Genomic DNA, 22,148 nt, shown 5'->3' on the forward strand with positions numbered 1-22,148 from the left:
AGAGGTTTATTGAAGAAGTTGTATATTCTTGCCTCCTTTGTCAAAAATAAGGTATCCATAAGTGCTTGGGTTTATTTCTGGACTTTCTGTCTTGTTCCACTGGCCTATATTTCTGATTTTGTGCCAGTACCAAACTGTCTTGATGACTATAGCTTTGTGTATAATCTGAAGTCAGGAAGGTTGATTCCTCCAGCTCCATTCTTCTTTCTCAAGACTGCTTTGGCTATTCAGGGTCTCTTGTGTTTCCACATGAATTGTGAAATTTTTTGTTCTAACTCTGAGAAAAATGCCATTGGTAATTTGATAGGGGTCACATTGAATCTGCACATTGCGTTTGGTAGTATAGTCATTTTCACAATAATGATTCTTCCTACCCATGAACATGGAATATCTCTCCATCTATTTATGTCATCTTTGATTTCTTTCATTAGTATCTTATAATTTTCTGTTTACAGTTCTTTTGTCTTCTTCTTAGGTAAGTTTATTCCTAGATATTTAATTCTTTTTGTTGCAGTGGTGAATGGTATTGATTCCTTAATATCTCTTTCTGATTTTTCATTGTTAGTATATGGAAATGCAAGTGATATTTGTGTATTGTTATTGTATCCTGCAACTTTGCTAAATTCACTGATTAGCTCTAGTAATTTTCTGGTACTATCTTTAAGGTTTTCTATGTAGAGTATCATGTCATCTGCAAACAGCGAGAGCTTTATTTCTTTTCTGATCTGGATTCTTTTACTTCTTTTTCTTCTTTGATTGCTGTAGCTAGGCCTTCCAAAACTATGTTGAATAATAGTAGAGAAAGTGGACACCCTTGTCTTGTTCCTGATCTTAGGGGGAATGCTATCAGTTTTCACCATTGAGAATAATGTTTGCTGTAGGCTTATCATATATGGCCTTTACTGTGTTGAGGTAAGTTCCCTTTATGCCCATGTTTTGAAGAGTTTTAATCATAAATCAGTGCTGAATTTTGTCAAAGGCTTTTTCTGCATCTATTGAGATGACCATATGATTTTTATCTTTCAATTTGTGAATATGGTGTATCACATTGATTGATTTGTGTGTATTGAAGAATCCTTGCTTTCATGAAATAAACCCAACTTGATCATGGTGTATGAGTTTTTTGATGTGTTGCTGAATTCTGTTTGCTAAAATTTTGTTGAGGATTTTTGCATCTATGTTCTTCAGTGATATTGGCCTCTAGTTTTCTTTTTTGTGTTCTCTTTGCCTGGTTTTGGTATCAAGGTGATGGTGGCCTCGTAGAATGAGTTTGAAAGTGTTCCTTCCTCTGCAACTTTTTTAGGCATTAGTTCTTCTCTAAATGTTTGATAGAATTCTCCTATGAAGCCATCTGGTCCTGGAGTTATGTTTTTTGGGAGATTTTTGATCACAGCTTCAATTTCAGTGCTTGTAATTGGGTTGTTCATAATTTCTATTTCTCCCTGATTCAGTCTTCAAAAATTGAACTTTCCTAAGAATCTGTCCATTTCTTCCAGGTTATCCATTTTATTGCCAGATAGTTGTTCATAATAGTCTCTTATAATCCTTTGCATTTCTGCATTGTCTGTTGTAACCTCTCCTTTTTCATTTCTAATTTTGTTGATTTGATTCTTCTCTCTTTTTTTCTTGATGAGTCTGGCTAAAGGTTTGTCAATTTGTTTATCTTCTCAAGGAAACAGCTTTTAGTTTTATTAATCTTTACTATTGTTTCCTTAATTTCTTTTCCATTTATTTCTGCTCAGATCTTTATGATTTTTTTCCTTCTAGTAATTTTGGGGTGTTTTTGTTCTTCTTTTTCCAGTTGTTTTAGGTGTGAAGTTAGATTGTCTATATGATGTTTTTCTTGTTTCATGAGGTAGGATTGTATTGCTATAAACTTCCCTCTTAGAACTGCTTTCCATAGGTTTTGAGATGTCATGTTTTCATTGTCATTTATTTCTAGAAGTTTTTTGATTTCCCTTTTGATTTCTTCAGTAGCCTGTTGGTTATTTAGAAATGTGTTGTTTAATCTCCATGTATTTGTGTTTCTTACAGTTGTTTTCTTGTAATTGATATCCAGTCTCATAGTGTTGTAGTTGGAGAATATGCTTGATATGATTTCAATTTTCTTAAATTTACTGGGGTCTGATATGTGACCCAAGATGTGGTCTATCCTGGAGAATGTTCCATGTGTACTTGAGAAGGTGTATTCTTCTGCATTTGAATGGAATGTCCTGAAGATATCGATGAGATCCATCTCATCTAATGCATCATTTAAGACTTCTGTTTCCTCATTAATTTTCTGTTTTGCTGATATGTCCATTGGTGTGAGTGGGATGTTAAAGTCTCCTACCATTGTTGTGTTACTATCAGTTTCTCCTTTTATGTCTGTTAGTGTTTGTCTTATGTATTGAGCTGCTTCTATGTTGGGTGCATAGATATTTACAATTGTTATGTCTTCCTCTTGGATTGATCCCTTGATCATTATGTAGTGTCCTTCCTTATCTCTTGTGATTACAAGAGATATTTTATTTTATTTTAAGGTCTATTTTGTCTGATACGAGGACTGCTACTCCAGCTTTCTTTTGCTTCCCATTTGCATGGAATGTATTTTTCCATCCTCTCACTTTCAGTCCATATGTGTCTTTAGGTCTGAATTGGGTTTCTTGTAGACAGCATATATATGGGTCTTGTTTCTGTATCCATTTAGTCAGTCTGTGTCTTTTGGTTGGAGCATTTAATCCATTTACATGTGAAGTAATTATTGATATATATATTTCTACTGCCATTTTCTTTTCTGTTTTGGGTTGATTTTGTAGCTCTTTTTTCTTCTCTTGTATGTCTTGACTATATAAGTCCCTTTAATATTTGTTGTAAAGCTGATTTGGTGGTACTGAATTCTCTTGACTTTTGCTTTTCTGAATAGGTTTTTATTTATCCATCAATTTTGAATGAGATCCTTGCTGGGTACTATAATATTGGTTGTAGATTTTTCGCTTTCAGTACTTTAAATATATACTGCCATTCACTTCTTGCCTGCAGAGTTTCTGCTGAAAGATCAGCTATTCAGCATATGGGGTTTCCCTTGTATGTTACTTGTTGCTTCTCCCTTGCTGCTTTTAATATTCTTTCTTTGTGTTTAGTCTTTGTTAGTTTGATTAGTATGTGTCTTGGTGTGTTTCTCCTTAGGTTTTTCCTGTATGGGACTCTCTGTGCCTCTTGGACTTGATTGGCTATTTCCTTTTCCATGTTGGGGAAATTTTCAACTATAATTCTTCAAAAATTTTCTCATACCCTTTCTTTTTCTCTTCTTCTTCTGGGACCCCTATAATTCAAATGTTGGTGCATTTGATACTGTCCCAGAGGTCTCTGAGACTACCCTCAGTTCTTTTCATTCTTTTTACTTTATTCTGCTCTTTAGAAGTTATTTCCACCATTTTATCTTTCAGCTCACTGATTCATTCTTCTGCTTCAGATATTCTGCTATTGAGTCTTTCTATTTTTAATTTCAGTAATTTTGTTGTTTGCCTCTGTATGTTCATTCTTTAATTCTTCTAGGTGTTTGTTAATTGATTCTTGCATTTTCTCAATTTTGTTTTCAAACTTTTTGGTCATCTTTACTATTTTATTCTGAATTCTTTTTCAGGTAGTTTGCCTATTTCCTCTTCATTTACTCAGACTTTTCTGTTTCTAGTTTGTTCCTTCGTTTGTGTGGTATTCCTCTGCCTTTTCATTACTTTTTTTTTTAACTTATTGTGTTTGAGGTTTCCTTTTCTGGGACTTCAAGGTTGAATTCTTTCTTCCTTTTGGTTTCTGCCCTCCTAAGGTTGGTCCAGAGGTTTGTGTAAGCTTCATGTAGGGTAGATTTGTGCTGAGGTTTTGTTTGTTTGTTTTTCCTCTGATGGGCAGGGCTGAGTGAGGTGGTAATCCTGTCTGCTGATGATTGGATTTGTATTTTTGTTTTGTTTGTTGTTTAGATGAGGCGTCCTTCACAGGGTGCTGTTGGTGGTTGGGTGATGCCGGGTCTTGTGTTCAAGTGGTTTCATTTGTGTGATTTCTCACGATTTGATACTCCATAGGCTTAGTTCTCCAGTAGTCTAGGGTCTTGGAGCCAGGGCTCCCACTCCAAAGGCTCAGGGCTTGATCTCAAGTTTTGCATGGTTCAATATATCCTTTTCCCCTGGTCAGGTACTCTTGTCCACTCTCAGCTGGTGTTCTTCATGCACTTTTATGTCTGAAGGTGTATTCCTGGCATATCCTTGGAGAGAGATGTACTCCATGTCCACCTCCTCCTCCGCCATCTTGTTCTCTCCACTCTAGTTTTCTTGCTGGGGAGTCCCACGGACAGAGACAGCTGGCATATTATGGCCCATAAGATCGCAAAGAGTAGGACATGACTGAGGTGACCTGGCACTGGCCTGAGCTGAACTATAGTAATTCTCCTGCATACAAACAAGTTCTCTTCCAAGAGCACACTTGTAAGTCCAGTGTGTTTATAAATCCAAAAAAGTTAGCCTAGATACCCAGCCAACACAACTGGCTATGTAGTGTTGTACTGTAATTAGATTATGTTACTTTTCACACAAAGAGTACATACAAAACACACACACACAAATAAAAAATTTTTAACCTTACAGTACAGAACCTTGAAAAGTACAGTGGTACAGTCCAGCAGCTGGCATACAGGGGCTGGCATCAAGTGGGCAGGCACGAAGACTTACTGACTGGAGGGAAAAGAGGTGGGAGACGGTAGAGCTGAAGTGTTGTCAACAATCGGAGACAGCGGAGAGGGCAAGCTGCAGTTTCATTCACACCTGACGCTGATGGCGCATGTTCAGAGCTTGAAATAAAGATATTGCACTACTGTGCTCTATACAGTCCTGTGCAGTGTGGTACACAAGACCGCAACTACACACAAGTGTGCAGTGGACACACACGCGTGACAGTGTGCTCTATGCACATGAATTAGCTCACATGACTGGACACACAAACACACGTTTGCATCTTTGAAAGTTCACAACTTGAAGCTTTGTATGTAGGGGACTTACTGTAAGGAGTTTCAACTCTTCCTGAAAGCTATAGGGAAAGAACTACTAACAGTTTCAATCAAGAGTGTGATACTGCCAGATTTGTGTTTTAGTGAACTTTCTTTAGCAGCAACTTGGAGGGTAGATTGGTGACCATTTCAGATCCTATTACAATCTGCAGGAAACCAGTGGAAGAGCAAGGAGAATGAAACTATAAGAATGAGTAGGAAAAAATTGAGTTGAAAGATATTAAGCATTTTTAAATTGAGGAGCTTTATGAACTACTCAATGTGAAGAGTAAGTTTTTTTAAAAATAATTCCTTTATTTTTCTTAAAATAACAAGAAAATATATCAGTTCCATTTACCAAGCAATTGTATGCAAGAAGAAACATAGTTTTTAGAAAAGAAGCTGAGCTTTATTTTAGACATGTTGTATTAAACTCTTAGTAACTTTAGCAACCTAAGGAAGCTGTGTAATTGACAGGCAATTCATTATGCGCATCTGAGGATTAACAGAGTTCTAGGGGAGAGATGGATGGCTGCAAAGCATTATGTTTTAAATAGTTGTAGCTTAATAGAGATGAGAAAAACCAGTCATATCTAGAATAAGATTATCCAAAGCCCTGGAGCAAACAGCAATATCGAAGCAGTATAATAAAGGAAGACCCCACAAAGGGAGCTATAAGGAAATAATCAGAGAGAGGAGAAATAAGAAAAGTAAATTTTCAGAAGATTAAACTGGAGGCAGAGTGACCAATTAAGAACAATGATAGTTCAGGCAGGAGATAAATGATGGCTTGAAATAAGAGTTGCAGTGGGATTTGACAGCAGAGAAGTGCAAAATGAATCCACAATGTGATACCACTATACGGTTACTAGAATGTCTATAATTAAAAAGACTGAACATACCCAGGGCTGGCAAGGATGTCAAGCAAGTGGAATTCTTATGCACTGCTGACAAGGATGTAAAAATGGTACAGCCACATTGGAAAACAGGTTGGCAGTTTCTTAAAAGGTTTAATATAGACATGTCATATGAAGCAACCATTCCACTCCTAAGTATTCACCCAAGATTTGTGAAAGTATATATCCATAGAGAGACTTGGACCAGAAAATTTATAGCACCTTTATTTGTGATACTCAAAAAAACAAAAAACAGTGCAAACATTCATCAGCAGTTGAATGGATATACAAGTTATTGTATATCTATACAATGGAATATTGTTTAGTGGTAAAAGAAAATAATGAGCTATTAATATGCACACAAAATAGATTAATAGCAAAATAATTTTTCTGAGTAAAAGAAGTCAGACAAAAAAGTACATTTATGTAAAAAGTACATAGAAAACACAGACTAACATATAGCTACAGTAAGCAGCTAGAGGATATTTGTGGATAGGGTTTCATTGGGAGGGACAATGGAAGGAAGGATGACAAAGAGTCTTAAGGAAAACTATTGGAGTGATTCACATGCTCAAGTTTTTGACTGTGATCATTTCATGGATGTATAGAGATCTCAAAACTTGTCAAATTGTACATTTTAAACATAGACAAATTATACCGTGTCAGTTTGACGTTGATAAAAGTATTTTAAAACAGGACAGAGTGAGTTCCCTGGGGGCCTGATAGTTAGGGTTCCAGACTTTCGCTGCTATGGCTGGGCTCAGCCCCAGGTCAGGGAGCTGAGTTCCTAAGGCATGTCTGCTCAGCCACTCAGTCGTGTTTGACGCTTTGCCACCCCCGGACTATAGCCCCCAGGCTCCTCCGTCCTTGGGATATTTTAGGCAAGAATGGTAGAGTGGGTTTCCATTTCCTTCTCCAGGGCATCTTCCTGACCCAGGGATCGAATCCACATCTCCTGCTTCTCCTTCATTGGCAGGTGGATTCTTTACTACTGAGCCACCAGGGAAGCTCATAAAGCCATGCAACACATTGAAAAATAAAGTAACTAATTGTTTAAAGAGGACAGATAATAGAGTTATTTAGATGAAATTAGTAGGGCTGTTGATTGGTAAGATACAGAATGGTGAAGAGAAAAAATGACTGTCTGATTAGGAGATTGGGTAGGGGTCTTAGTGCTACCAGATAAAATAAATAATACGGATCTGGGAGGAAAAAGATAACCATTTTAATTCAGAATATCAGTTGGAGAGGTATATAATGAATCACCTGCTGAATGTGGATTTTTTTAGGCAGAAATCAGGTTCAGGCATGTATATTTCTGAGTGGTCAACATATAGTAAGTAGATATAAACTTGAGGCTACCCAGATAGCTGAAACCTGACAAATAGCCAAATGAAAGCATTCTGGTGACCATCAACATTTCAGAAGTGTTCAGAAAAATAGGGTCCCAGGGAAGGAGACTGAGAATGAGGTTGGAAAGGCAAGAGAAGCTGGAGAAGTTGGTATTATGGAAGTCAAAGGAGGAAACTTCTAGAAGGATGGAAAATTTAACCTCACATACTGCACAGATTTGGATTAAGGTAAGGACCAAAGGATATAAAGATGACACCACCCTTATGGCAGAAAGTGAAGAGGAACTAAAAAGCCTCTTGATGAAAGTTAAAGAGGAGAGTGAAAAAGTTGGCTTAAAGCTTAACATTCAGAAAACTAAGATCATGGCATCTGGTCCCATCACTTCATGGGAAATAGATGGGGAAACAGTGGAAACAGTGTCAGACTTTATTTTTGGGGAGTTCCAAAATCACTGCAGATGGTGATTGCAGCCATGAAATTAAAAGATTCTTACTCCTTGGAAGGAAAGTTATGACCAACCTAGATAGCATATTAAAAAGCAGAGACATTACTTTGCCAACAAAGGTCCGTCTGGTCAAGGCTGTGGTTTTTCCAGTGGTCATGTATGGATGTGAGAGTTGGACTGTGAAGAAAGCTGAGCACCGAAAAATTGATGCTTTTGAACTATGATGTTGGAGAAAACTCTTGAGAGTCCCTTGGACTGCAAGGAGATCCAACCAGTCCTTCCTAAAGGAGATCAGTCCTGGGTGTTCATTGGAAGGACTGATGCTGAAGCTGAAACTCCAATACTTTGGCCACCTCATGCAAAGAGTTGACTCACTGGAAAAGACCCTGATGCTGTGAGGGATTGGGGGCAGGAGGAGAAGGGGATGACAGAGGATGAGATGGCTGGATGGCATCATCGACTCTATGGACATGAGTTTGAGTAAACTCCGGGAGTTGGTGATGGACAGGGAGGCCTGGCGTGCTGCGATTCATGGGGTCGCAAAGAGTCGGACACGACTGAGCGACTGAACTGAACTGAACTGAAAGACCAAAGGACCCCGTAGGGTTTGGATGTAGAGAGGACACTGTGGGTTTTAGCAAAGTCAGAATCCATGGAGTAGTGAGATAGGAATTCAAGTAAGGCTATTGCTCCTTTTCAGATACCTGATTATTTGTTTTACACAAGTTATTCTCAGCTAGTTTGTAAAAGCACTGTCCCTTGTGAAGTTCAAACTGTCTTTTTCAGGAAGCACTCCCACCTTCTGAGTCAGTTAGTAGAACCACAGCCACTAATAGAGGTGCCCCATGTCCCCCCAGGTGCATTGATATGGACGCAAAATTGATCACTTAGCTTTTCAGTGGACTAAGAGAAGAAAAGACCTGCCAAAGTGAAAACGATTCCTTTATAACGACTCAGTATTGATTAGAAAATACTTGTTAAGCTCCTACTCTATGTCTAGTATTGAATAAAACCCTTAATTCCCTGTTTACCCATAAATGATGTCTGAACTCATCAACTCTAAAATTTTATGTTAATTGCTGTTCTGTAAGGGAAAGAAATAGGGCAAGGAATAAAAGCAAGTGTTAGGATTCCATAACAGAACCCGCTCCATATCTGTCACTTATGAAGGACAGAGTAGAACCCTTTCCTTAAATCAGTAAAAGTATGCCATCCTTCGTCTCAATACCGAAGCTAATACTTCAGTGGGCCAGTGAGTTTCACTTCAATTGTGTTTCTACTTTTTAATCAGTTTTTCTTAGAATGATTTCTAAAAATGCATATATTCACTCAGGGATAAGGAGGAAAACTACCTCCAGTCACTGGCTTGCCTATGATAGACAGACAACATCTCATTTTCACAGACATTATTAAAATGTATACCAGGTCTATAGAAAAAAGCCTATTTTCACATTCCAGTCAACAGCCCTATGTGAAAACTTATTTCCTGATCTGGATTTTAAAAAAAAAAAAAAAGAATATGTATGAAAAAGTTTTGAAAACATTTTTATAAATCTTTTTTATTTTAGCTGCCAGTCTGGTCAAAAAGATATGTGAGTATGAAATTGATATGTGCTGGAAAGTAATTACCTTTTTAAATCTTAACTTGCTTAATAGTTTTTAATTAGGCAGTTATTTTTGAAGTAATTTTTTTTGTTTATCTTTGTAAAATTCTTCTTTGAGGATCTGAGGCATTAGTAGGTTTGGGTATTTTATTTTGGATATTTTTTAAGGTAGTTATGTTTGATTTTACTGAGGATACTTCCTTTTGAAATGGAAGAGCTACAGATTACAATGGAATTTTGGAGTTTGATATTTCTCTTTATTTTTCAAAGAACACTCTTCTGAAAAATGGTGAGTTGGGAGAAAATAATAATATTTCAAGACCAAACAAATGAGAAATACTGCTTGTTCTATGTCCCTTTTTTGAAGCATTACTTTTCATATTAGTGTGTTGCAAGATCTGAGCAACCATAAAATTAAGATCTGTGTTTAAATTTGCTTAACCTAGTGTTTGTCATGTTTATTTGATCCAGCAATATCCAAAAAACTAATGCGCCAAAAATAAACACTTCGAAATGCCCTTAAAACCCATTGGTTCGAGTGGCCATTTTTAGACCCTTGCTAATTCAGATGTTATATCCAGCAAAGATTTAGAGGCCAAATTTGTCTTGTTAATGAACCGATGCCTCAATATGCATCAAGGATCCAAAATATATGAAGCAGTTAAAGGTTGGGCCTAGGCAAATATTATGGTGTGATAGCACATAATTCAGAGAGAACCTAGCCTGACTCTTAAGAATGAAGAGGGTAAGAATCAGTGAGATAAAGTGTTCTCATCTGCTCTCTGAACAAAGCAGTTTAAACAAAGAAGAGTCCCTCTTTTTTCCTTTTTCCTTTCTATTTCTAAATTCTTATCCTCATCTTATTGGGAATATATTTAGAGACCTGAGAGAAAAGCAGTAAGCAATGAAAACTGTACCTCTCTTGAAACTCTCAGCATCCTCCATCTAAAATACAACTTAACAATGGATGTGGATCCTATTATCTTGCAAAATCAAACATTCCCATCTCTCCACTTCCAGGCACAATCACGTCATCCTCATTCCTCTAGGGATGAGCCTCAGCTCCAGTACTTCTGTGGATACTGAAATGTACAGACAGAATCACAAATTTTGTTTATTTCTAATTCATAGTCTGATTTCTAGTTAGATACTTATCTTATCATTAATTAATTATTTTTATTTTCTAACTACTTGTATTACGGAAAGCTGTGTCAATGGGTTCTCTGTTGTCCATCTAAACATTTTTATTTTATCTTGACTGGTTTCTGTTCAGGCCGCTATTTTCATGCGTTCTTTGTGGATCATATAACAATGTATTTTATTGATGTAGTTTCTGCAATTATTAAATAGCTGTATATAGTTACACTGATAATTTGAGAATTAAAGTAAAAGTATCTTGAAGAAGCAGAAATGATATAGATGTGGTTGGTACTGCTCAAATAAAATGTGAAACTTTCTCCTTCCTTTGCAGCCAACATATCAATTGTAGATATTGATACTAACCAGGAGGAGAACATAGCAACTTCATCTCCCGGAAACAACTTTGGTCTTGACTTGAAAGCAGATGACAAAATATATTTTGGTGGTCTGCCAACACTGAGAAACTTGAGGTAATTTGATGTATATTTAAGGCTAAGGATTAAGTTTTAATTAAATGGTCACTATGCTCACTAGAGTTCTGAAGTTTAATTATAACAGGAATATCATATAACCTTTAGTTGCAGAAAAGGCCTAATCTAAAAAATTGTACTACATGTTAAAATAATACCAGGATTTAAAAACCAGAGATTAATTGGATATCTTTATTGAAGAGGTGGAGGGGAATCACTGTTACCTTTACAGTCCAGATAAAAAGAATTATAAAGTTATTAAAGGTGGAAACTGGAGTTGAATGTAATTGCCTTTCTGCTGTACATTCACCAGAGATAATGGTGCACTGACTCTGCCGGGTGTTCTGAAAATTAGTCAGTGTTCCAGGACACTGTGAGTGTAACCTACTTTATGGCCAAGCACGAGCATGATAATAGTGTAATGGGACGTTCCCATGTACTTGATGCTAAGCAGTGTTAGTTATTCTTGCCCATGTCGATATTTTTCAAAACTTCACATATATTTTTTAGATAGTAGGATGGGGGGATGTATTTAGTTTAATAGTTTAATTAATTCCAAAATAAAAGTAATTAAAAAGTGTCAGAAAATATTTCATGTGATATTTCATTGATCTCCTGCTTGTTACAAAACAGCCTATAAGAAATAAAAGTTATAGAGTACTTGGTGTGCAATAAAAGTTAATTGAATCTGATTTGGATGGGATGAATTGATTTGGCCAAACCATAACAGTTTACTATAACTGTAGACCACCATATTTTTAAGTTTTATTTTGTTTAGTTTGCTAGTTTCCATGATTACAAAAGTCCTGCCTAGGTGTTTCTATACTAAAAAGACACATTACAGTTGGAATGGTCTCAGAATAACTGAAAAGATTGATGGTCAGTTCTCGTATTTCTCAAACAAGCAGTGGAACTTCAGTCTCATTTATGATATTGAGCATGCAAACTGAGGTTTGTGTTTCTTTCTGTATCTAAATTCATAAACCAGACACCTGTTCAGTTTATCAGGTGTATAATTTGATAAGTTTAATGCAGATAAACTGGCTCTGCATTCATCCACATGATATTGTACTTGTGTTAGAAATATATATTTTAAATGTCTGGTCAGAAAAATTATTGCAGATCAACTGTATTTGAATAGTGGCATAGTTATTACTCCAGAATCCGTTTATTCATTCGGTGTTTGATAACCATCTACTATGTTCCAGATACTATTTAAATACTGGGGATCTAGCAAATTGTTCAAGTCTAAGATTTACTTTGCCAGATTACTAACTAAATTCTCTATGAGTGAATTAAATGTAGCCAAAATCAGGCTATCCAAAGATGGCTTCATCTATTCTGGTGGTAATGTAGTTTTAATTACCATAAAGTGATTTTTAGGAATTATCCACAAAAGTGTATATGTTAACTTAACTGAGATGGGTTTATGTATTATTAAATAGTTTGCAGACTATATACCTAGTGAGTCTTTCTTGCCACAATGTTTTTTTTACTTCCACAGTATAGCATTTCATAATTATAATATTACTATGGTATGACACATTATTTCAAAACAATCTTTAGACATTTATTTGTGAGACATATATTTGTGACTATTCAAGGAGCCATGCATTCGTAGCTGTGATTTGCCCACAGGCAAGATCTTCGTATGATAAAGTGCAAAAGATGTGATGGACATGAATTATTTTATATGTATTAAGTTCAAGCTAAGTTCAAAGAGGCAATAAGCTCTCCATATAAGCTACTCATGAATATTACAGCACGGGAACATTTGTTCATTTTCCATTCATAAAAATGATAAACATTGAATGCTTTAAATTCAATTCCAAAATAAAAATTTTCTAAGAGAATGGTGTGGGAGATGGTCACCACTGGATTCTATTTTCTTTACAGTCGAGGGTGTATGCCTGTGTTCCTTTCTTGTGGTATTTTACTTTCCTTTGTAAGATCTCTGTGAAATGCTTTTTGTTTTAAAAGATTTATGATTATAGTTTATTGTTTTACTAAATGAAAATGCAATTATAAGTAAATCATTTTTTTCTCTTTCCTTTGACCTAGTATGAAAGCAAGGTAAAATTTAAATTTATGCATGCCTTTTTCAAGTGCATGGGTTGGGTCAGTGTGGCTTCTTAGATAAAGCGGTGATGCAGAAGCAGAGTGACTCCTATCCAGCTTTATTCATAGTACATTTCACCAGCAAGTGATGCATTCTGAGATGATTCTCATGCTGCCCTTTGCTTACAAAAATGCTGCTGCTTACCCACCATCACAGAGCTGCAGTTTGACGTGTTTCACCAGCCGTGATGATGAATTTGCTCTGCTTATTTGTTCAACAGCCTACGCACAGTGCCCTCTAGCGCACACTTGCAGCAGCGCAGGCCAAGGGCAGCGGGTCAGGTTTATGGGCACAAATCTAGTTCTGGGGAACAAAGTGATCTTCTGGGCTGAACCTCAGACTCTGGTCTCCCAGGTACTGTACTATCTGCTGAACAAGCAACTGTGCCCCCAAATGCTTAGATTGCTTTTTGCAAGCCTGCAAAGATGCACATGTTTACACGGCCCTTGCACCTCTTGGCAAAGCTGCTTCTTTATTGCCTTGTTTATTTAGAATTTATGGAGTCAGATAAAAGGAGCCTCTAGAAATACTGTATGTAAAACAAATGTTTGCATTAATGATGAGAAAGTTTGCAGACAGTCATCCTAGCTACTCAGGAGCATCTCAATTCCGATTTGCAGGCGGGCAGTATTAGCCTGGAAGTTTTAAGCATCAGGCCCCTTGTAAGTGGCTGATCAAACCCCAGAGATGTGTGCAAGGCTGGCGCAGTCTGGCTAGAGTTACAGCTGACTGTTTTGGTATTTCAAAACCTAACAGTGCCAAATTTCCCAAAAGGACATAGTGAAGCTGAGCTGATCAAAGAAATTTTTAAAGCAAAGGCTAGATTTTTAATACCGGAAACTAGACTATGTAGAACTGAAAGTGTGGAAAAAAGTAAGTTGTTTCATCACGGACCAGTCAAGTGCTGTTTGCTGAGATGGCTAAAAGGCAAAGGCTGGCTTTCAATGAAAGTATATGCTAATAAGGCTCTGGAATGACACTGTGTAGCTTTGTAATTTTGCCTCTGAGGCAAACAGAGGAAACAGAGGCCTGTGGTTACCATTAGGAGTCTGATCACCATATGTGATTACTTATCCCCTGTGATTTTCATAATGTCGAGCTTGCTGAATCATTGTGTTTTGAAATGGTTCTTTGTATTTCCCTGAAACAATGAAGTGTGTAACTTGTAGGAGTGATTTATTTTACTGATAAGACCTCTGAGAAACTTGTGATAAATCAGACCTCCTCTCAACAAACATGGAAGCAAATGAATGTTGAGAATGAAGTTCACTGGCTTCCTTTACACAGGAAGGATATATAAGCAAGATTCTCACTGTCCAGCTGGCATGTTTTTGTAATAACCAGCTGACCGAACAGAAGGGAAGACCTTGGGAACAAGTGGAAGTGATCAAAGAAAATAAAACAGTCCCAGAGAGGAAGAAACAGAACAAATAACCCGGCTTGAGATAAATCCCCGGATGCACACTGCCAGGCGTCTGACTGCTGGCCTCCCTGTTTATCCTAATGCCATGTGTTTTTTATTAAGGCAAAAAAGGAATCCTGCCCCCATGGGACAGTGAGGAGAGAGTTAATCATTATCCAACCAAGTATAATACCTTGGTATTGATTGGACACGTTTTAGAGTTACTTGCTTGTGTGCACGCTAAGTCACTTCAGTCGTGTCCAACTCTTTATGATCCTGTGGACTGTCGTCCACCAGGCTCCTTGTCCATGGATTCTCCAGGCAAGAATACTGGAGTGGGTTGTCATGCCCTCCTCCACGGGATCTTCCCCACCCAGGGATCAAACCTGCGTCTCCTGCAGCTTCTGCATTGCAGGTGGATTCTTTACCACTGAGCCACTGGGAAGGACCTTAGAGTGGCTTATTAACATTAAAAAAAAAAAAAGTATTATTTTTTTCTATTTCTGTTGACCTGCATCATTCAATATGGTAGCCACTAGCCACAGTGGCTGTTTAGCTTTAAATTAAAGAAATTTCTTTTTAAAAAATGGTATTTCCCTGGCTGTCCAGTGTTTAAGGTTATACACTCGCACCTCAGGGGGCGTGAGTTTGATCCCTAACTGGGGAACTAAGATCCTATATGCCATGCAGTGTCGCCAAAAAAAGAAAAGAAAATTAAATAGCAATAAAAATCCAGTTTCTCATTGGCACAAGCTACTTTTCAAGTATCAGCAGCCATATATGGCGACTCATTACTGATTTGGACAGTGCAGGAAAGAATATTTCTACCATCACAGAAAGTTCTACTGGACAATGCTGCTATGGATGAAAAGAGTGTCACCGTTAACATCCTGTTAGCTTGTGCTTATCAAGCACTTACTGCATGCCAGCATGTTTATACTTTTTTAAGAAGTAGTAAGCAAAAAGTAAATATTCAAGTGTTTTTTGGATGTTGAAGCCATTTTCAACTTTATTGGAAAAATTAAATGTATGTTTTGTCCTTTGGTTGCTTTATTTTGTTACTGCTCCAATACACAATAAATACTTTAGGGTCAATTTACAAACTTAAAGTATATTTTTTGAAACTGTAATCCAAAAGAATGTTTCTAAGGTTTTATTTGACTTAAAAATTTTAAAGAGAAATATGACATTATCTTCTTCTCAGCTAACCCCTCAAAAAAAGTCTCAAAGGCAGAAATATTGTCTTTTCATAATAAATGTTTACAGATTTTTTAAATTTTGAGCAAGATTTTATTTAACATTTTTTGTTATATAGTGTGATTATGCTGTCCGGTACAAGTATCTGCTCTTGGGTGGAAAGAAAACAAATACATTTCATTATGCATATGAAACACTTCCAAAGAAGTCAGTTAATTTCTATACCTTGTATTGAGATGCAATAGTTGAGGTTATTTTTTAAAAGGAGAGAAAGAAGAGCTACATAAAGACTCCTTGTGCAAGTTGGTGCTAATATCCACTTATCCAACCAGGAGCTCATGGAGCACAGTCTTCTGGGTCCATATGTGCCCCTGTGCAGTTTGAGAGACATAGGCCTGCCTGTGCATCCGTTTGCTCCATATGGCTTGCATCCGATAGTCACAGACACTATACTGCCACTGTCCTAACGATATTGCTTTTGTTTTCCATTTAACTTTTCAATAGGCCAGAAGTAAATGTGAAGAAATATTCTGGTTGCCTCAAAGATATTGAAATTTCAAGAACTCCGTATAATATACTTAGCAGCCCTGATTATGTTGGTGTTACCAAAGGATGTTCACTGGAGGTTGGTCTCTTCTTAATGGCTTCCTAAATACCTTCATATCAGATTTCACTTATTTACTTTGGGTCTATTAAGGGACCAGTCCTTGTTAATCCGTTTTAAATTCCTACTGACCCTAGTCTTGCTGTTCTTTAGTCGCTAAGTCGTGTCCAACTCTTTTGCGACCCCTTGAACTGTAGCCCAACAGGGTCCTCTGTCGTGGAATTTCCCAGGCAAGAATACTGGAGTGGGCTGCCGTTTCTTACTCCAGGGGATCTTCCTGACCCAAGAATTGAACCCATATCTCCTGCATCTCCTGCACTGGCAGGCAGATTCTGGTTTTTTTTCTTTTTAATTTATTTATTTTAATTGGAAGCTAATTACTTTACAATATTGTAGTGGTTTTTGCCATACATTGACATGAATCCGCCATGGGTGTACATGTGTTCCCCATCCTGATCCCCCCTCCCACCTCCCTCCCCATCCCATCCCTCTGGGTCATCCCAGTGCACCAGCCCTGAGCACTTGTCTCATGCATCCAACCTGGGCTGGTGATCTGTTTCACACTTGATAATATACATGTTTCAGTGCTATTCTCTCAGATCATCCCACCCTCACCTTCTCCCACAGAGTCCAAAAGTCTGTTCTTTACATCTCTGTCTCTTTTGCTATCTCACATATAGGGTCATCATTACCATCTTTCTAAATTCCATATATATGCGTTAATATACTGTGTTGGTGTTTTTCTTTCTGACTTACTTCACTCTGTATAATAGGCTCCAGTTTCATCCACCTCATTAGAACTGATTCAAATGGATTCTTTTTAATAGCTGAGTAATATTCCATTGTGTATATGTACCACAGCTCTCTTATCTGTTCTTCTGCCGATGGACATTTAGGTCGCTTCCATGTCCTGGCTATTGTAAACAGTGCTGGCAGGCAGATTATTTACCACTGAGCCACCAGGAAGCCCCAACCCTAGCCTTGAAAGTGAAAGTGAAGTCACTCAGTCATGTCCGACTCTTTGCAACCCCATGGACTGTAGCCCACCAGGCTCCTCTGTCCATGGGATTTTCCAGGCAAGAATACTGGAGTGGGTTGCCATTTCCTTCTCCAGGGGATCTTCCCAACCCAGGGATTGAACCCGGGTCTCCTGCATTGTAGGCAGACGCTTTACCGTCTGAGCCACCAGGGAACCCTAGCCTTAGCTCTGCATAAATGATAAAGCAAGATTGAAGTACTTCTAAAAATTATTATGATCAACTAAACTTAGGAAAACAGTATTATAAAAGATTCCAAACTCCTTTCCACATGCACAGCACTTCATAGTATGTACTTTTTAATATTAATCTCTTTCCTGGTTCTTTCTTCTTTTCCAACACTACTTTTGTCTTTTCCTCATTATCATGTCATCTATATTAGATTTAGTTTATCTTCCTGTCTGTATATAGCTTTATTATCAATCTTACTTTTTTTTCTGGAATCTGTTAGTTTACTCAAATAAGAAGTAATCATTTATAACATGATCATTAGTATTTAACAACTTGTCCACAGCTTAGAAGTCAAGCCACCTTTTCTTTGAAAATGGCATGTAGCGGGCGCCATCTGCAAAGACTTGGCTTTGATGGGACTGCAAAGACCCCTGTTAGCAATATCTTCAGTATCTTTTCTTTATTGCCGCAACAGCCTAGCAGCCCCTGATTCCACTTTACTATTCTGCATCGACTCTTCAATAGGCACTGACCCATAAGAGAGAGAAACACAAGTCACAGCTTTTCTCTCATGTTGGTTGGCCAGAAATTTTGTTTAGGTTTTTCTATAAAGTGAAAGTGAAGTCATGTCCAACTCTCTGCAACCCCATGGACTGTAGCCTACCAGGCTCCTCCATCCTTGGGATTTTCCAGCCAAGAATACTGGAGTGGGTTACCATTTCCTTTTCCAGGAGATCTTCCCGACCCAGGGTTTGAACCTGGGTCTCCTGCATTGTAGGCAGACGCTTTACCATCTGAGCCACCAGGGAAGTCCACCTTTCCCATAAGGTGTTACAGAAAAACCTGAGCAAACTTACTGATCAACCCAATAAAATCTGATAATAATCATCATCGAATATTAGTAAATTTTTCAATTCAGTTCAATCACTCAGTCATGTCCGACTCTTTGCAACCCCGTGGACTACAGCACACCAGGCTTCCCTGTCCATCACCAACTCCCAGAGCTTGCTCAAACTCATGTCCATTGAGTTGGTGATGCCATCCAACCATCTCATCCTCTGTCGTCCCCTTCTTCTCCTGCCTTCAATCTTTCCCAGCACCAGGGTCTTTTCAAATGAGTCATTTTTTCACATCAGGTGACCAAAGTATTGGAGCTTCAGCTTCAGCATCAGTCCTTACAATGAATATTCAGGACTGATTTCCTTTAGGATGGACTGGTTGGGTCTCCTTGCAGTCCAAGGGACTCTCAAGAGTCTTCCCCAACACCACAGTTCAAAAGCATCAATTCTCCTGTGCTCAGCTTTCTTTATAGTCCAACTCTCACAGCCATACATGACTACTGGAAAAACCATAGCTTTGACTAGACGGACCTTTGTTGGCAAAGTAATGTCTCTGCTTCTTAATATGCTGTCTAGGTTGGTCATAGCTTTTCTTCCAAGGAGCAAGCATCTTTTAATTTCATCGCTGCAATCACCATCTGGAATCTTAAAGTAATGAGTTTGTTTTTAAAAAGAAAATGCCAGACATCCATGGTGGTTCAGTGTTTAAGAGTCTGCCTGCCAGTGCAGGGAACATAGGTTCCATCCCTGGTCCAGGAAGGCCCCACATGCTTCAGAGAATAAGCAACACAACTGCTGAACCTGTGCCCTAGAGCACATGCTCCACAACAAGAGAAGCCACTACGATGAGAAGCCCACACACGGCAACTCGAGCGGAGCGTAGCCCCAGCTCACTGCAGCTAGAGAAAGTGTGCACACAGTAACAAAGACCCAGAGCAGCCAAAAATAAATAAATAGGAAATTTTTTAAACACAAATAAAAATAAAATGGTAATCATACTTACAAATCATTAATTATCCTGATATGACCCAACTATTCATTTTAGCTGCTTCCTCCAGTTAAAATTATTTTAAAGCATTGTGATGGGAGACAAAGGGATTTGGGAAAAAAGAGAAAATCACCACTGAGCTATGAGGTTTAAAGACTGGAACAGAACTTTTGGGGTCTTCATTGTGCCTAGTTACAGTTTCTGACTTGCAAATAGCCATAGACACCCACCCTGAGAAGCTTGGGGAGAGGAAAAAGGAAAGAATGTACAGAATTTAATCCCTAAGAATCCATATTGACCTCTTTTTGCTCGGAGTTTTAATCTTCCAAAGCCTGACTCTCATCCACATGCAAAAGGTGTATACATGAGAATGGAAAACTGTCCAGAAAATGAATAGCCTGTATACGTGGAAATGATGGTTCTGTAAAGGTACTTTTCAGTAACCAGGAATTATTTGCAACTAAAATATGAAGCAGAAATTGAAATATTTGATAAATATTAAAAAGTCTGCACAGTAGTTTTATTTGAACTATCCAAGATTCTATGATTTGAAAATTGGAATCAAAAACAGATTATACATTTTACAACATTTATGTCACTTAACTTGGCCTGGAACACTGCAGGGGAAAATAGCCTGCATTAAAAGATTCCTTGTTTTCACTCCAGCAAAATCCAGGACTTTTCAAATGAACATTTTAAGCACTAAATGCCCAACTACAGGGGGTTGCTTAAATAAATCCTTGCACATTCCTACAATGGAATGACCTGCTACTAAAAGTGAGATTGAAATCTAAATATACTGACAGAGATATCCCCCACATACAAAGTGAGAAAAAGAAGTTACAAACGAACGTACCTGTCATGATTCAGTATGAATATAGAGAGGAGGAGAGAGGAAAGGGACAAGGTTGTAAAAAATAAAACAAGTGAATGACTGCATGGCTGCATGAATACAGGAATGAATGGATTATATAGATAGAAAGTTATGCTTCTACACAGCTTTGGGATGGGAGTGATTTTTACACTCTTAGCTTTTGTACTTTGTTGCTGTCTACAATGTTACTCTTGCAGTTTTATCAGCAAAGACTGATACTGTTTTCATTTTAAGAAAATTAAACTATGAAATATTTGGTTTATTTTTAAAATTTAAATTGTATCTGATCTTTAAAAAATTCCTCCAGAGTGTCTTTATACATTTAGTAGCAATGAACATCTTTACCCTCCACTTATCACTGAGAAAGAATGCAGACAGAGACTATGGTCAGACTCAGCTATAAAACATAAGCAATTAGTTGGTGAAAGGATTCAAGGGATCAATGAGAGTGTTTTCAAGGAAGATTTAGCAAGATAGATTTAAATCAGAAGAAAATGTTACCTATTAGTGATAATCAGTAATAGTCTTTTATGTTTCAAATCAAAAGTTTTAAAACAAAAGCAGAACCCCAAAGTTTTATTTTAACTTAAACTGTTCAGGAAATTCAATGTTACAGTTTGGAATAATATTTCTTTAGTTGCTCTTAAGCGTAACTGAGTTTTCATGAATTCTGAGTTGTCATGCATGACAATATGTTTCATAGTAACTTTGAGCCCATTGAGAGGGTGAGTGAGATGGAGAAACTAAGTGTTCATTCATTTCTAATCTTTCTTCCCTTCTTTCCTTTTACTGAAGAACGTTTACACGGTTAGCTTCCCCAAGCCTGGTTTTGTAGAGCTGTCTCCTGTGCCTATTGATGTTGGAACAGAAATCAATCTGTCCTTCAGCACCAAGAATGAGTCTGGGATCATTCTCTTGGGAAGTGGAGGGACACCCATTCCACCTAGGAGAAAACGACGGCAAACTGGACAGGTAATTACAACACCTAATTAATACAATAAAAATAATAATTAATAAAAATACAATAACTAATTAATAATGCATTTTCCCTAATGCTTACATAAACAATTATTTTACAAAGAGACTCAGGAGAGGCATTTAGTATAAATTGTCTTTGTATTTTTTTAATTTGTATCATTTATTTCTATTATCATCTTCTTAGGACAATTATCTCCCCAGGGATTTTTCTGTTGGTCAATTCTAGGTGTAGGTGCACTTGTATTTCCATCCGTGTATCATATGAGTTTGAACATACAAAGAGAGAAAGCTTAAAATATATTCAAATTGTATTAGTATTCTCTTGTAAGTCCAGTTTCCTACCAACTCTGTAGATATCCAAGGGGACCCTTAAATTTAAATTCCCTTTGGATCAGTTTCACTAGCTAATGATGCAGTCTGTTGGCGCCTAACTGCTCCACCTTCTCTGAACACCAAGAAAGCAAAGAATGGACCTGGGTAGAAGACAAAAAGAACACAACCAGTGCAGGCGTGGACAATAGTGACATGAAAATAAAGCCTACACAGAGTCTGCTTTATGAACGTCTGTTTTCATACCCTCTAGCCATTCAATTCTATTAAAGCCATCTCTCAGGTGTCCACATCTAGGCACCATAAGTCTTTACTGCATGGATATTCCTCCAATACTTTCAATCGTACTTTCAAAGATAACACATTTTTTTCCATTTAGTCTAGTTTTTCTCAGTGAAAGGATTCTTAGGAATTACCTAGTCTGCCATGGCCAAAGCATAGAGTATGTTATAAATATGTCCTTTATAAATATGCATGCATCCCTGTAAATCAGGTTGTATTGCTTGTGATTATAGGATTTTTAAAATCACTTTTAGCATTTAAAGTTTAATAATTTAAACCACTATTTAATAATAGTATATAATAATATTATTTTCTCCCCACCACCAAAAAAAGAAAATAACAAAATACAATTGACCCTTGAAAATATGAGTTTGATCACACAGGTCTACTTGTATGTGAAGTTTT

At 37.4% G+C, this 22,148-nt stretch overlaps 1 protein-coding gene and 2 non-coding genes across 3 annotated transcripts in view; 1 reads left to right on the top strand and 2 right to left on the bottom strand.

Moving 5' to 3' along the window:
- LAMA2 (laminin subunit alpha 2) overlaps nucleotides 1-22,148 on the top strand; it is a 659,970-nt gene that overhangs the window by 602,146 nt on the left and 35,676 nt on the right. The window contains exons 52-54 of the mRNA XM_061130198.1: nucleotides 10,784-10,922; nucleotides 16,145-16,265; nucleotides 20,949-21,125. Coding sequence (XP_060986181.1) covers nucleotides 10,784-10,922; nucleotides 16,145-16,265; nucleotides 20,949-21,125 — 437 coding nt within the window. The remainder of the gene's footprint in view (nucleotides 1-10,783; nucleotides 10,923-16,144; nucleotides 16,266-20,948; nucleotides 21,126-22,148) is intronic.
- TRNAC-ACA (transfer RNA cysteine (anticodon ACA)) lies at nucleotides 17,365-17,436 on the bottom strand. The gene has a single exon. It is a non-coding gene; the product is annotated as a tRNA-Cys (tRNA).
- Nucleotides 18,190-18,261, bottom strand: TRNAC-ACA (transfer RNA cysteine (anticodon ACA)). Its single transcript has one exon. It is a non-coding gene; the product is annotated as a tRNA-Cys (tRNA).

This window comes from Dama dama, chromosome 26 (genome assembly GCF_033118175.1).
Source record: "Dama dama isolate Ldn47 chromosome 26, ASM3311817v1, whole genome shotgun sequence".
In the NCBI taxonomy this organism is placed as follows: Eukaryota; Metazoa; Chordata; class Mammalia; order Artiodactyla; family Cervidae; genus Dama; species Dama dama.